Here is a 14,244-nt window from a genome sequence, read left to right on the forward strand (position 1 = left end):
TGCTACCTCCTTTTCCTGTGTTGCTGTCACCATAAGGTGGGATAATGGCCCTTAATGTGGAGTTGTGGGTGAGGGGGAGCTGAGTTTGGCTGAAACAGTGTATTACCACTCCTACACATAGAGGATTGCACTAGGCTGGGCGATACTGTAACTAGAGGTACATAAATTCTTTAATTGCTACACAGTACATCTAATCAACTTAGACAGCCATGTTAATGTGTCCAGCATTTCCTGTTTTGTGGGAATTTTGTGTCATTTTGTTAATGAAAAGCAGAAATTATGAGTAAAACAACTCTTTCAATCACATCATGTTATTGTCCACTAGTCAGTTTTTCCTCACAGAGAAAAAACTTTGATGTCCCTTTTTAAACAATGCATTCATAGCCGAGGTCAAATTTAGGTCGGATTCAAAACCAGCTGAGAGCTGCAGTTATAAATATTTAGATTTGCCCTTGGCATCGGCCTTCGAGCCGGCAAGACCTTTCTTGCCCTGCTGTGAAAAAATGCCCAAAGAGCATGTTAGCAAGCCTGAGTAGTCTTTGAATGCACCACCTATAGATGGGCGTGGAAGAAAATGGGTTTTTGGAGAAGGGATGTCATGACACTGCTGTGAAGTGAAGTCTCAGATGATTGTCTCTTCATCTTGGATAGGCTTCTTATCTTCCAGAGGAAGAGGAGGGAACGAGCGCAGCAGGATGGTCACTTCAGATATGAGGACCATGACTCTGGGTTCCCATTAGTCCTTTTTACACAGAGATTGTGCACAAAGTCCCTTCTTTATGCTGCCTCTGTAGTTTTACACAGAACCAAACAACGGTGGCATCATGCCACTCAGTGTTTGGTTTTAGACAGCATGCCAGCATCGCAGAGGCAAAACAGGACAGGACGGGCATGACCTGTAACATGGCCTCTAGTGTGACATATAACAAATGTATCGGGCAGCACTTTATAATGGCATTAACATGGCAATAACAATCATTTTCCTGTCTCTGTTATAGGCGGCTGATCTCGTCACCTTAATGTTTTCCCAATTTGCGGACATTTTTAGCTTCTGTTCTTCTTCTTTGAGTTAGCTGCTAACAACTATAAGCTGTTTTTTTATTCAGTCTCCCACAGTGGATCATGCATAACATGTTGTCAAAACGTCACACCCATCTTGTCTGTGGTCCCGTCCCACCGGTTGTTCTGTTTACACAGACCTACACAGACTCCCGCCTTGAGGGGGCCGTGTAAAAGGGGCCTCTGTTAGAGAACCTAAATGACCAAAACAAAGACAGAAAGTGATGCAAAGCTGTTAAGCAGCGCCACCTGTCTGTTTTGCTGCTGCATGTATTGTTGGATATAATTGGAAATGTTTCGATGTTAATAGGCGAATGTATCAAAGTACATTTACTCAAGCACTTTACTACTTACTTACTCACTCTTATTGCCACTTTATACTTGTACTCTACTATATTTCAAAAGCAATTACTGTACCTTTTACTCCACCACATCATTTGTCAGGTATTAGATACTTATTTTACAAGTTAAGAACTTATTTAAAAACATCTGAAGTAGGGCTGGGCAATAGATCAGTGGAATGTGACTAGATATTGTCTTAAATTTAGGATATTCTAATATCTAATAATGTAAGTGTTGTGTTTTCCTGGTTTTAAAGGGTGCAGTACAGTAAATATGTTGTAAATATGTGAACCTACCAAACTGTCCTAGCTGTTCTGTTACTCACCTTTACCCACTGAGTCATTACATCCAAATTACCAATGATTATTTATCAAAACATTCTCATTGTGAAATAAATATTTTGTGAACGCACCAGTAAAAAGTCACCAGTATCGTCACAGTATCGATATCAAGGTAATTGGTCAAAAGTATTGTGATATTTGGGCCTATTGTTATAAAATGATCCACCCAACAGTGTATTAAACAGCCAACTGTAACAGCAAAATGCTACTCACACCTGAATAAATCTCTCACAGTCATTCAGTAATATAATATAAAGTAGGAAACACACATTATTTTGTATTCAGTACTTTGAGTTCTTATACTTTAAGTACATCTTGTACAGTGGTGTAGTGGTAGTTGAAGAGGTGGGTGTACTGCTAGGTACATAGGTAGGTTACCGATGAGGAAGTGGGCATACTCTCCTATATATTACAATGACGTTTTAGCTGATAGGTGGGTATACTGTAACTGAACAGAAATAGAAGTGGGTATACCCCGTATACCTGAGTATACCCTCCACTACACCACTGATCTTGTATAGAATACCTTTGTATTTTTACTCAAGTAATAATTTCTAAAACAGAATTTCTTTCTTTTAACAGTATTTTTACAGTATCGCTTTCATTACTTAAGGACTTTTTTAATCCTTTACGCTTAGGTTTTTGTAACTAAATTCACTTTTTGGTGAACAAAGGAAGCAAATTTCTTAAATGTTAAATGTGGTCTAACCACCAGCAGCTCTACATGTCTGTAACTGTCACAATCAGGCATTGATCAAAGAATAGTCGACAAGATGAGGAGTCTGACCAGGCAGAGACCTGTGCTGCAGGATGTGAGGAATATATGTGATCTGAGATAATGTTGTTGAATATCACGATAACATTACATAAATGAACACACACTAAAGTGTACTCACTTGTGCCTCGCTGCTGTTTTCAGTATACTGCTTCAACAAATTGCTTGTTGAATTAAAAATATGAAAGGAAATTATTCCCAACATTATTTAATTGAACAAATTGAACATTGAACTGAACACAAAAGACACCAATAAAAAAAAGAATGATAGTTACATTTTTAAGTGTAGTTTTCTACTTATACTCTCTTTCAGCTAACTCCAAAAATCCCTGAGTGCAGCATTGCAGTTTTTCAAGATGTCTTTATCATGCAAGTCGACATCACAATGACAGTAAAGAAACAATATATTGTGCAGCCCAACTTGAAACTTTTTGGCACTTGGTGGTACACACACATTTTGGTCAGTACCAAAAAGTATTAAATTTAAATCTCTAGCCTTAGCTGCATGCTGGATGTTGAATCAGTTTTGGTGTTCAGTTTCAAATGGCAGAAGTGACAGTGAATCAGGTTTCGTTGTGGCCCTTAAGCTGGCCGCTTGGCCCCACACCACGCTTCAAGGTCACAGTGGCTTCTGTGGGGAGGCCATGCTTTGCGCCTCCACATCCTCTCTGTGTCCAATGTGGTAAGCTTGAGAGGCCCCTGGCATGCTCTGTGAGAAACCCCACAACGATGCAGACACAGAGCAGAGCTTCACTGACTCACCACTTTCACTCATTGAAACAAGTGAGTTTTCGTGCTCCTTCCAGCCTGATGGAACCAAATCATCATTACAGGCTTAATAACAGACACAGCGGTCACTCTTGCCCGTATGATTAGCCAGAATAGTAATCCCCGGCTTCTCTTCGTCTTTTCATCAACTCACCAGCCCGTGAATGAAGCCAACAGGAACACAAACCACACCAGCAGGGAGTAGTATCCCTCAGAAAGGGAAGTCCAGAGGATTGTGGCTGTTGTATGTGGCACTGGGGACATATAATCTGTGGTCTGTTTGGGAGCAAGAGTCCTAGCGGCCCTGGGTTAGGCCTACTTCAGTCTCCTGTGAAGAGAAGCATTCACAGTATTCCTGTTGCCCCGGACCCCCCCCCCCCCCCCACCCGCTCTCAAGACATAGAAACAGTATTAATATGCCATGAATGGAGACAGACAGACAAGCATTATCTAGCGCTGCAGCGGCTAGAAAAGCAGGATGCCTTGTAGAAAGCCAGAGGGAAATATTTCTCTGCATGAATGGTAAAGTCCCCTTAACCACCGCTGCTGGTGTCATGTCAGCAAGGCTTGTGGGGTTTGTATCTGTTGGTTTTCCAGCTCACTCATTTGCCAAGGGGCATCCCCTTTGAATTATTAATAAGATTTGTTGATTTGAAGAATAATACTAAACACAGAGGATTCCCACAGTGATAGTAGTTGTATTTGTTTGGCCACATTGGGATTCTGCTAAATCTAGATCAAACAACACATAATAAACTGAGGAAACAGCTGCAGCCATTAAGGATTCCAGTCTCAGGGTAAAGTATTTTCTTCCCCCGAGAGATCCCTTTTGTAAAACCTGTCTTCGTCTTGAGCTATTCATTAATTCATGTCCGTGCAGTCGGAAAAGATACTTATTACTTCACCTCGGGTCACAGGTAAATACAAAAGCATAAGTGAAATCCACAGACTTGGGTGGGAACTCTCCATATTAAATGACTACCTTGCATTGATCTTAGGTCTTGGCCTTTGGTTGTCATGGAGATGTAATTGGACTTCCTTTATATTCTACCTATAAGTGTTCCTTTCACTGTGTGAATGAAATGGCATGGGAACAGCCCAGCCCTTTCACAACTGTGTGATTGCACTCCTATGAGGTCTGCAGTTGGCCACAGGCAGAGAAGCAACTGTCTTCATTAGCTGGTCGGGCTCACCACTCGCATGCACATTAAGCATCGGGTTCTGCTCAATGATACTGACTTTGGCACACAAAATAAGAATGGTTTCAAAGTTCAGTATGTTGTTTTACATGATTAGATTTGAGAATATTAAAGATTAGGCCAGATTATAAGATCAGAGTTGACGTATGTTCTTGTATTGTCCTCTATATGTTGTCTCTCAGTGTAAAGCACTTTAAGTTTACGTGTAATGAAATGTACTCTATAGATAAAATTGCCATTACCAGTTAGGGCTGCAACCAATTACATCCTCATTATCGATTGGTCTGACAGTTATTTACTCTGTTTTTAAGCGGCACCGAGATACGTGGCTCATCCGTCCGTCGGTAGCACGAGTCATGTGCGCCACGTCACCGACCTGTGCGTAAAAGCGCAAACAATTCCGTGTCCTCTCACCGCAGATGATGTGATTTGATGGCCTGGTACTCACTGTAGCCCACTGGCGAACGACCTCCTTAACGAACGTGCCGTTTTAATAGAACGGAGCACGTAGGCTACTGACCTGTTGCCAAACCCTGTCTCACACCATTTCTTGTCATATTCAGTCTATCACAGTTAGTCAACAATTAGTATCACCCCCACCCCCCCTAAAAAAATGTTTTCTGTGTACTAATTTTTCATAACCGTTTATGATCTCAAACACGTGTAAACGTGTATACGGACTCACCCCTATGGTCTACCACAGCCGTGATCACTTAGTGTGTAAGGTTAAGCACTGAAAGTATTCTAAATATAGCATATGCTTAAACTGGTATTGATTTTTTTAGGCGGCTTTCACCGGAGCAATAGGGTGTGAGCAGGCAAACAGTGTGCCTCATCTGCAGGGCACCAGACTGCGAATATTTAGTCACATTTTGTGACCATGGAGCACCACCGCGACTTGCAAATGTTAGAAATGTATAGACTGGAGAGCTGTTCATTTGTTTCCAGCCAACAGTGAAAAAATCATCACATTTAACTGCGCCACAGTAGCAGTTTAACGTAATAAGTTTAATGATAGTGTGAGCAGACGAAGCTTGTGTTTTTGTATCTGCACGGCTCCAGACTGTGACTATTTAGTTGGAATTGTGACCATGGAGCACCAGTGGGACTTGCAGATACTATTTATATATGAACTGGAGGGCTGTTAGTAGGGGTGTAAATCACCAGCTTCATCACGATACGATATTATATTGATTTGTTTGGATGACGATGCGATGTTTGCCGATATCACAAAGTCTGTCACGATACGATTTTGATTCAATTCGATTCAGGAGCCTGCGATCGATATGACGCGATATCATATGTCCATCTAACACAATCATTTACATCAACTCACAAAATCAACTAGAATATGATTTGACCATTTTATTTCTGAGCTCTGTTTGTTGTTTGAGCGGAGGCGCGCTTGCCCAGGAATGGTGACGCAGACGTGCTATGTGAATTTCAAAATAAATGTGTATCTTTAAGATGACATGGATCGATGTTTTCATTTTGCATCGATATAATCGGATCGTTAATCAATGAATCAATGTATCGATGTGGATCGATGTATCGTTACACCCCTAGCTGTTAGTGTGTTTCCAGCTCACAGTGAATAAATCCTCACATTTGAAGGTGCAGCGGAAACTTTTATTTATTTAATTATAACAATGCTTAATTTAGCTTCATTATTACAGTACTTTATTACAGTACTTTGATTTTATTGTAACAGTTTTTTTACTTTTATTATAATAGTACTCTATTATGACAGTAACTATTTAATATATTGGTTAATATATAGCCTAAAAAACATTGCAATATTTTTAAGCCATATCACCCAGCCCTACATCGTGGCAATTCAGTCTTATAAATAAAGAACTTTGTTGGGAAATCATGCCATCAAAAGTTAAAAAAAAATCACAGTATAGATTAGGAGATATCTGATCATGGAATAAGCAAACAAGAATCTGACTAGCATTCGCTGCCAATTTTCAACACTTGACATTTTTTGATTCTCAATGCTATAGACAGATTTTGGTTGTTACTAAACTGGCATTAAGGTTCGACCCCAAGTCCTGTTGTCATTCCAGTGTAATCCAAGCTAGGGCAGTAGGTTCTGATACGGCAAGTAAGCTTTAAATATTAGTAAGGGGAAATAAGGGAGGAAAAACAGAGAAACTTTAGTGAATTTTGATTTCCCTCAAAAGGAGTCAAATGTCTTGTCATATTTTTTTGTGTTGTGTGTTTCTTATTCCCTCCAAAGTATTGATTTTTGTTGCTTGTTGCTCATCATAGTCTTAAGAAAGCTGTGGCAATTTTGCACTTTGCCACAGGGCAGCTTATCCCAGTAGATCGCTCTATGTGCTCTTCCTTGTCTGAGAAATATTCACATGGTTGCACAACACAAGCCCAAAGTCAGGAGAGCGTGAGCTGCATGACTACCTTTTGAGTACATTCATTCACTAATAGATGGCCATGCACATGTTTCCTCTGCAGGGAATAGTGTGATGAAAGTGTTGGAAAGATATTTACTCTCTCTCTCTTTTTTAACATTTGACTATCACAGAGAAGGAGGCTGGAATGGGGACTAAAGATAAAAAGTGCTTTATCAATTAAATCGGTTTATGAAACATGAGATCAAATCAATGAAAGTAAGTAGTGAGCCATTTTCTTCGTTCTTTTGAGAAGATGGATGTCCTGGTCTGGCAACTAAGATGTTGCAATGGCAAACGGCTCAGCTTTAAATTGTTTATTAGCCATTGTAGGAACATTATTAGAGCCTGATCAGGACACTACACAAGAGTGATTTACTTAAATGGTAATGTCCTTTTAATGTGATGACACATAAAGCCAAATAATGGAAACCAATAGTTATTCTGTAGTGTCTCTTGCATCTTCCATCATTTTAATGTGAATTACAGCAACCCACCACCCAGAATATCTTCTTAATAGAGAGCAGTGAAAGCACAAACCCTAAAAGTGGCACAAATAGAAGCACTTGCCCAGTACCTCTTAAATTAATGATGTCCCCTACCAACACATAAGTCTGTTGAAAAAAGAATTGCATGCACACACACACACACACACACACACACACACACACACACACACACGCATACACACACAGGAAGACTGCTGCTCAGGAGGCCAAAACACATTAAGATGCATCTCTAGGGAGTTGTCCTTCTGGGTCTACAGTCTCTAGATAAAATCCTCTCGGGCTCCTGCAGTATCTGTGAAGTGAAGGTTAGCAACAGGACCAGCTTATATCACTTCCACCAACACAGTGACACATCATCCAGCCTCTCTGGGTAGAAAACAATGAGTCATGCTTCATTAAGAAAACGGTTGACGTGAGCATACCTGCCTTCGTCTGTCATGTCGAACTTAGCCTAATACGCAGATACCTACAATGCAAATTCACACTAAGTAGTGCAGATCACTGAGCTTGCCCATTATAGCTGAGTCACTCCCTTTTAATGAGTACAGAAGGAGAGGGTAGAAGAGGTTAGAGTTTAGAGTTGTGATTATGGCTGCAAGATATTAGGAAAGTAGGCAATCTCAGATAACTTGGTTGAATATTGCGATAACTACAGTACAGGCCAAAAGTTTGGACACACCTTCTCATTCAATGCGTTTTCTTTATTTTCATGACTATTTACATTGTAGATTCTCACTGAAGGCATCAAAACTATGAATGAACACATGTGGAGTTATGTACTTAACAAAAAAAGGTGAAATAACTGAAAACATGTTTTATATTCTAGTTTCTTCAAAATAGCCACCCTTTGCTCTGATTACTGCTTTGCACACTCTTGGCATTCTCTCCATGAGCTTCAAGAGGTAGTCACCTGAAATGGTTTTCCAACAGTCTTGAAGGAGTTCCCAGAGGTGTTTAGCACTTGTTGGCCCCTTTGCCTTCACTCTGCGGTCCAGCTCACCTCAAACCATCTGGATTGGGTTCAGGTCCGGTGACTGTGGAGGCCAGGTCATCTGCCGCAGCACTCCATCACTCTCCTTCTTGGTCAAATAGCCCTTACACAGCCTGGAGGTGTGTTTGGGGTCATTGTCCTGTTGAAAAATAAATGATCGTCCAACTAAACGCAAACCGGATGGGATGGCATGTCGCTGCAGGATGCTGTGGTAGCCATGCTGGTTCAGTGTGCCTTCAATTTTGAATAAATCCCCAACAGTGTCACCAGCAAAACACCCCCACACCATCACACCTCCTCCTCCATGCTTCACAGTGGGAACCAGGCATGTGGAATCCATCCGTTCACCTTTTCTGCGTCTCACAAAGACACGGCGGTTGGAACCAAAGATCTCAAATTTGGACTCATCAGACCAAAGCACAGATTTCCACTGGTCTAATGTCCATTCCTTGTGTTTCTTGGCCCAAACAAATCTCTTCTGCTTGTTGCCTCTCCTTAGCAGTGGTTTCCTAGCAGCTATTTGACCATGAAGGCCTGATTGGCGCAGTCTCCTCTTAACAGTTGTTCTAGAGATGGGTCTGCTGCTAGAACTCTGTGTGGCATTCATCTGGTCTCTGATCTGAGCTGCTGTTAACTTGCCATTTCTGAGGCTGGTGACTCGGATGAACTTAACCTCAGAAGCAGAGGTGACTCTTAGTCTTCCTTTCCTGGGTCGGTCCTCATGTGTGCCAGTTTGGTTGTAGCGCTTGATGGTTTTTGCGACTCCACTTGGGGACACATTTAAAGTTTTTGCAATTTTCCGGACTGACTGACCTTCATTTCTTAAAGTAATGATGGCCACTGGTTTTTCTTTAGTTAGCTGATTGGTTCTTGCCATAATATGAATTTTAACAGTTGTCCAATAGGGCTGTCGGCTGTGTATTAACCTGACTTCTGCACAACACAACTGATGGTCCCAACCCCATTGATAAAGCAAGAAATTCCACTAATTAACCCTGATAAGGCACACCTGTGAAGTGGAAACCATTTCAGGTGACTACCTCTTGAAGCTCATGGAGAGAATGCCAAGAGTGTGCAAAGCAGTAATCAGAGCAAAGGGTGGCTATTTTGAAGAAACTAGAATATAAAACATGTTTTCAGTTATTTCACCTTTTTTTGTTAAGTACATAACTCCACACGTGTTCATTCATAGTTTTGATGCCTTCAGTGAGAATCTACAATGTAAATAGTCATGAAAATAAAGAAAACACATTGAATGAGAAGGTGTGTCCAAACTTTTGGCCTGTACTGTATATGATAAACTGATAATTAAGTGTACTCAGCCTTTCTGCTGCCGTCATTATTCTGCTACAATACAATGAATTGTTTGCTGAATGTAAAAATGAAAGGAAATTATTTCCAACTTTTTTCTATTGAACAAATCGAACATTAAATTGAACACAAAAGGCACCGATAAAAAAAAAGGATGACATCACATCTTTTGCAATGTGTTTATCGTGCAAGTTGACACTGCAATGACTATTTAAAAAACAAAACAAAAAAAACAACAACAATATATTGTGCAGCCCTAGTTGTGATGTGGTTTTTAGGTTAGCAAGGGGTTTGTATTATGTCTATATGACCCAACATGAAAGGAAGGAACCAACATGCACTTAAGTATGACTTCACATAAGTCTGGACAAATTGTACAGGAAGACACAGTGCGACCATAGTGCGTGCTGCTTTTTTGGTCACATCTGTCAGAATTAAAGTATCTGATATTATATGAATTTATGGTACCAAAATAACAACCTATCTATATCTCATCAACTGTGAAAGGTGCCCTGAGTGTGTAAAGGGTGTTTCTTTGAGATGGTTGGACATAATTAGTGCTGTAACAATTATTTGATGAATTAATGAGTTGATTGACAAAAAAATAACAATTTCGGTAATCAATCATTAAATCAATTTTTTGTAGTTTTCTATTGAAAAAAAAGCCAAAATTCTGTATTTCCAGCTTCTCGTATATCAGTTTTGGAACCCATCAGGTGTTAGCCTGACGATGATAAGCCTCTGGGGCAGTGGCCAGTATTTCAGGAGTTCCATTGTAGCAAGTAGATATCCGGGCCAAGGCTAATTTCAGCTAATCTCTATAAATGTATATGAATACAGAGAAACTTTAAGAAAAGCTTGTACAAAGCAAAATCATCATCAGACTGTAGGCGATGGGTTTCAAGATTACATTTCGGCCAATGCATTCCGCCTCGCCACAACAGTTGTTAACCTGTCACTTAACCATGATTGGTCAATACCACTCTGACTACAAACGGGACCAGAATGTTTCTAATACCAAAATCTTGTCCTTTGTGTGTGCATTGTGCATTCATATGCTAGTATCTCTTTATAGAGATCACTCGTATGTGAATATTTGCTTGTTTTATCAGTCATTGACCGGTGTTAACTGAACATCTGTTGAAGATGTCATGTTGGGGCTCTGGGAAACTGGAGGACATTTCTCACCATTTTCTAACATCTTATAGACAAAACTACTCATGAGTTAATTGAGAAAATAATCTGCAGATTAATTGATAATGAAATAATCATACGCTGCAGCCCAAGAGACAATCAGATTCCACCAGCTGTAATTTAAAGAGAGATGAGTGTGATGCAAGCCCACGTCATATTTAAAACGTCTGTGAAAAGAACAAAAGCACATCCTGCTTTTATTTCTCTTTGAAACGTGCGTCAAAAGAAAGTTTTCAAAAATAATGGTAGTGTGTTCTGAAAGATGTTGATAAACTCTGCCTAGATTGTCCCATTGTTAATTTTTCTGGAGGCATGAATTGTTTTTTGGAAGCAGACATTTGCAGGTTAAATGGATGCATGGATGGGTGACAGAGAGAGAGGGATAGCAACAATTGGATTTGTAGGTTAATAGCATCCTCATTGACAACATAACTTGTTCATCATGCCCCATTTCAGGCTGCAGTCAGCGCCAAACAGCACTCTGCTAAAACCAGAGTGTAAGCACTGCAATGAATGAGCTCAGTTAAAAAAAAAACACCAGAAGATTGGCAACTGGCACTATTAGAGCTTTTAGCACCCAATTTATCCTTTGCCCACTGATGCAATAATCTCTGATGTAAAGCATCGGTTTGTGTGTGGTAGTGCCGCAGTGTTTGGCTCACTGCAGTGCTGAAGGGCTCTGTGTAAACAGAGGCAGACGGGCTGGATTATTCCAGGGTCAGAACCACAGGATTATGTCCAGGGATTATCACAGTTCAGTCAGGGAGACAACGGCCTTGTTGGCCTCTGGGATTATACAGAGGACTAACAATGAGCCAGGCTGACCTCCCAGCCGCCGTCATGCTTTCTCCAAGTCTGTCTATCCTCTGGCTTCCACTTGGTCTTCTCCATATCAGTGGGTGAGGAGCATCCTCAGTGCTGATTCATTGTCACTGCAGGAATTTAGATGTGACACTAATTCTGTTTTGGTCATGCTCCTGGTGACGAGTGCATCACATTTAACACACACAACACATTTTTAAGATGTTGCAAAAAGAGAAGAGCTGGGCGATATGGTTGAATTCAGTGCAATAACACATTTTTTGTTTCTATAAATTAAACTGTAGCTGCAATTTTATCATCAGTTTGAATAAACACATTTGTAAAAAAGAAAAAAGTTTATGATGACATTACCATTGTATGATTCTACTGGACATTATTGAATACTGAATCATTGCCAAGCCCTAATAAATAATTTTAGGGAAAGTAGTCAGCGTGCACCTGTGTCTCTGAATAGACCATATATTTCCATCTCAGAATAAGGCGGTCCTGTTTATTCATCCTGATACTGATTTTGCAATAACAATTTGCAAGGACTAAGATACAGCAAATAAATGCTATATTATTTTATAGACTGTTAAAGCACAAGAAAATAACAATGATATCTTCTGTTTGTTGTAGGACCACGCTGTGCGAATGAGTGATTGATGCCAACTTCGCTTCTTCAGGTAAGCGGCACATATCACGCACAACATTATGCAAGCATTTCATTTTCATTTCAAATGTAAGAGTATTACCTTCCAAAAATGAGCATGTGGGATTAGGATAGAAAATTAAAAAATATAAATACTTGATTATACAACACATAAACCCCAAATCTCTTGATCTTGGGTTCAGTAACTTTTGTTATTGATTCAATGAGATTTGAGGCTGTTTCTGACTAATACCCTCTTGTCCCTTTTTGCTGCGCTTCATCCATGTAGGGCAGAATGGGTGTGTGTCCCCTGCTCCTGCTGCTCGGTGTAGCCCTCGGGGCCTCAGCCCAGGATCATGTACCCATCACAAGTACGAACCATGTTCACTTCAATCAAATTCCTTTCCTTATTCGCCTTTTTATTTAAGGTTAAATGGCTTACAGTGAAAAATACATTATACTTTGCTGTCTTCTTCCTTCCAGGTCCTCCGAATATCACTGCCAAACCCACAGACCCCCCTACTGCACCCTTCCTCAACTTTACAGTTGCACGCACACAAGCCCCCACAGGCCCACACACAACGCTCGCCCCCGCAGTAGTCATCCCAGTAACGACAATAACAACAACAACTACAAGCCCAGCTGGTGAGGAGGACGTACAAGGGGCTGGTCCCAATGGCTCCAGGCGTTTGTTACCAGTCCCTGCTCCCACATCTCCAGCTCCAAGTGATGCCCCTCCGGCACCACCGAGCACTCAGCCTCCCCCTCCTCCCACCCTGGCGAGGGGAGACAACGAGACCACAGCCATTCCTCTAGACACCCCGACTCCAGATTACACTGATGAGGATTTATTCAGTGTGGAGCCAGAGACCACCACAGAACCTGGGATGGGCTTCACCTCAGACACGAGCCCACACGGTGAGTGTTGGTTTATATTCACGGTGCTGTGTGTCTGTCTATTTAGTGTGAGAACATATAACCTGTCTTGACTTCTTTGGTGGGTATATCCACCCTAAAGCACCATTCCCAAAGTTAAAGACCAATGGATTGTGTCTAATCCCAACTAAACATGTAGCACCTTTGGACAGTCATAAAGGGTTAATATCATTGATGCGTATTGCTATCTGATTCATTGTCTGTGCATGAAACCTGCAGCTGATTGTAAGTTAGCGTTCTCATTCAGAGAGGTTTGGGAAATCACAAAAGCACTGCTCACGCCCAGGTATTTCCTGATTGTGTCATTGTCGGTTTTGTCTTTGTTGCTTATTAGGGTTGGGTCGGTTCTCGGTAATACCAATTCGGTCTGGTACTCCATCTTGGACTGGGTTTTTTTTTTTTTTTTTTTTGAGACCAACCGGACCGCATACTCGGGCAGAACGTACGTGGAGCGGACGCCGCAGAGGTCCGCCTGGTAAAAGTGGACGTCCACAAGCCCTGTGCGCGCAAAGCACGATGAAAAATCGTTTCACTGACATTTTTACACGTAGTCCGCTCTGCTTATAGTACGCCCGAGTCTGTGAGCACCTGTGTCTGCCTCTTCACCAAGCGCACAGCAAGCAGGAGAGAGAGGGGGGTGGGGCAGGGACTGGGCTAGGAGGAAACGGGACTTTAAAATAGAAGCTCTGTGGTGGAGTCTTTTTTACAAACTTGACACGTTTGTGAGTCACTTGCGGTCCATTCAGAGTGCACCAGCAGCCCACTTTTGGACCACGACCCACCAGTTGAGAACCACTAGCTCAAAGGTTTTATTATTTTAAAGTTCTGTCAGACACGGAGCCACGGCAACAGGGTTCAGTTGAATGGTCAGGGTGCCAGTGACGTTTATGTAATATAGTAAACATGCCAAGTTAGCCCTACGAGCTAATGCATGCTAACTATGCTAACGTCAAAT

General features: G+C 41.2%; 1 protein-coding gene across 1 annotated transcript in view; it reads left to right on the plus strand.

Annotated features, from left to right (window-relative positions):
• ptpra (protein tyrosine phosphatase receptor type A) overlaps positions 1-14,244 on the plus strand; it is a 39,152-nt gene that overhangs the window by 4,097 nt on the left and 20,811 nt on the right. The window contains exons 2-4 of the mRNA XM_033625555.2: positions 12,341-12,387; positions 12,643-12,724; positions 12,837-13,271. Of these exons, the coding sequence (XP_033481446.2) occupies positions 12,367-12,387; positions 12,643-12,724; positions 12,837-13,271 (538 nt within the window). The 5' untranslated portion in view covers positions 12,341-12,366. The remainder of the gene's footprint in view (positions 1-12,340; positions 12,388-12,642; positions 12,725-12,836; positions 13,272-14,244) is intronic.

Source organism: Epinephelus lanceolatus, chromosome 1, assembly GCF_041903045.1.
Source record: "Epinephelus lanceolatus isolate andai-2023 chromosome 1, ASM4190304v1, whole genome shotgun sequence".
Lineage (NCBI taxonomy): Eukaryota > Metazoa > Chordata > Actinopteri > Perciformes > Serranidae > Epinephelus > Epinephelus lanceolatus.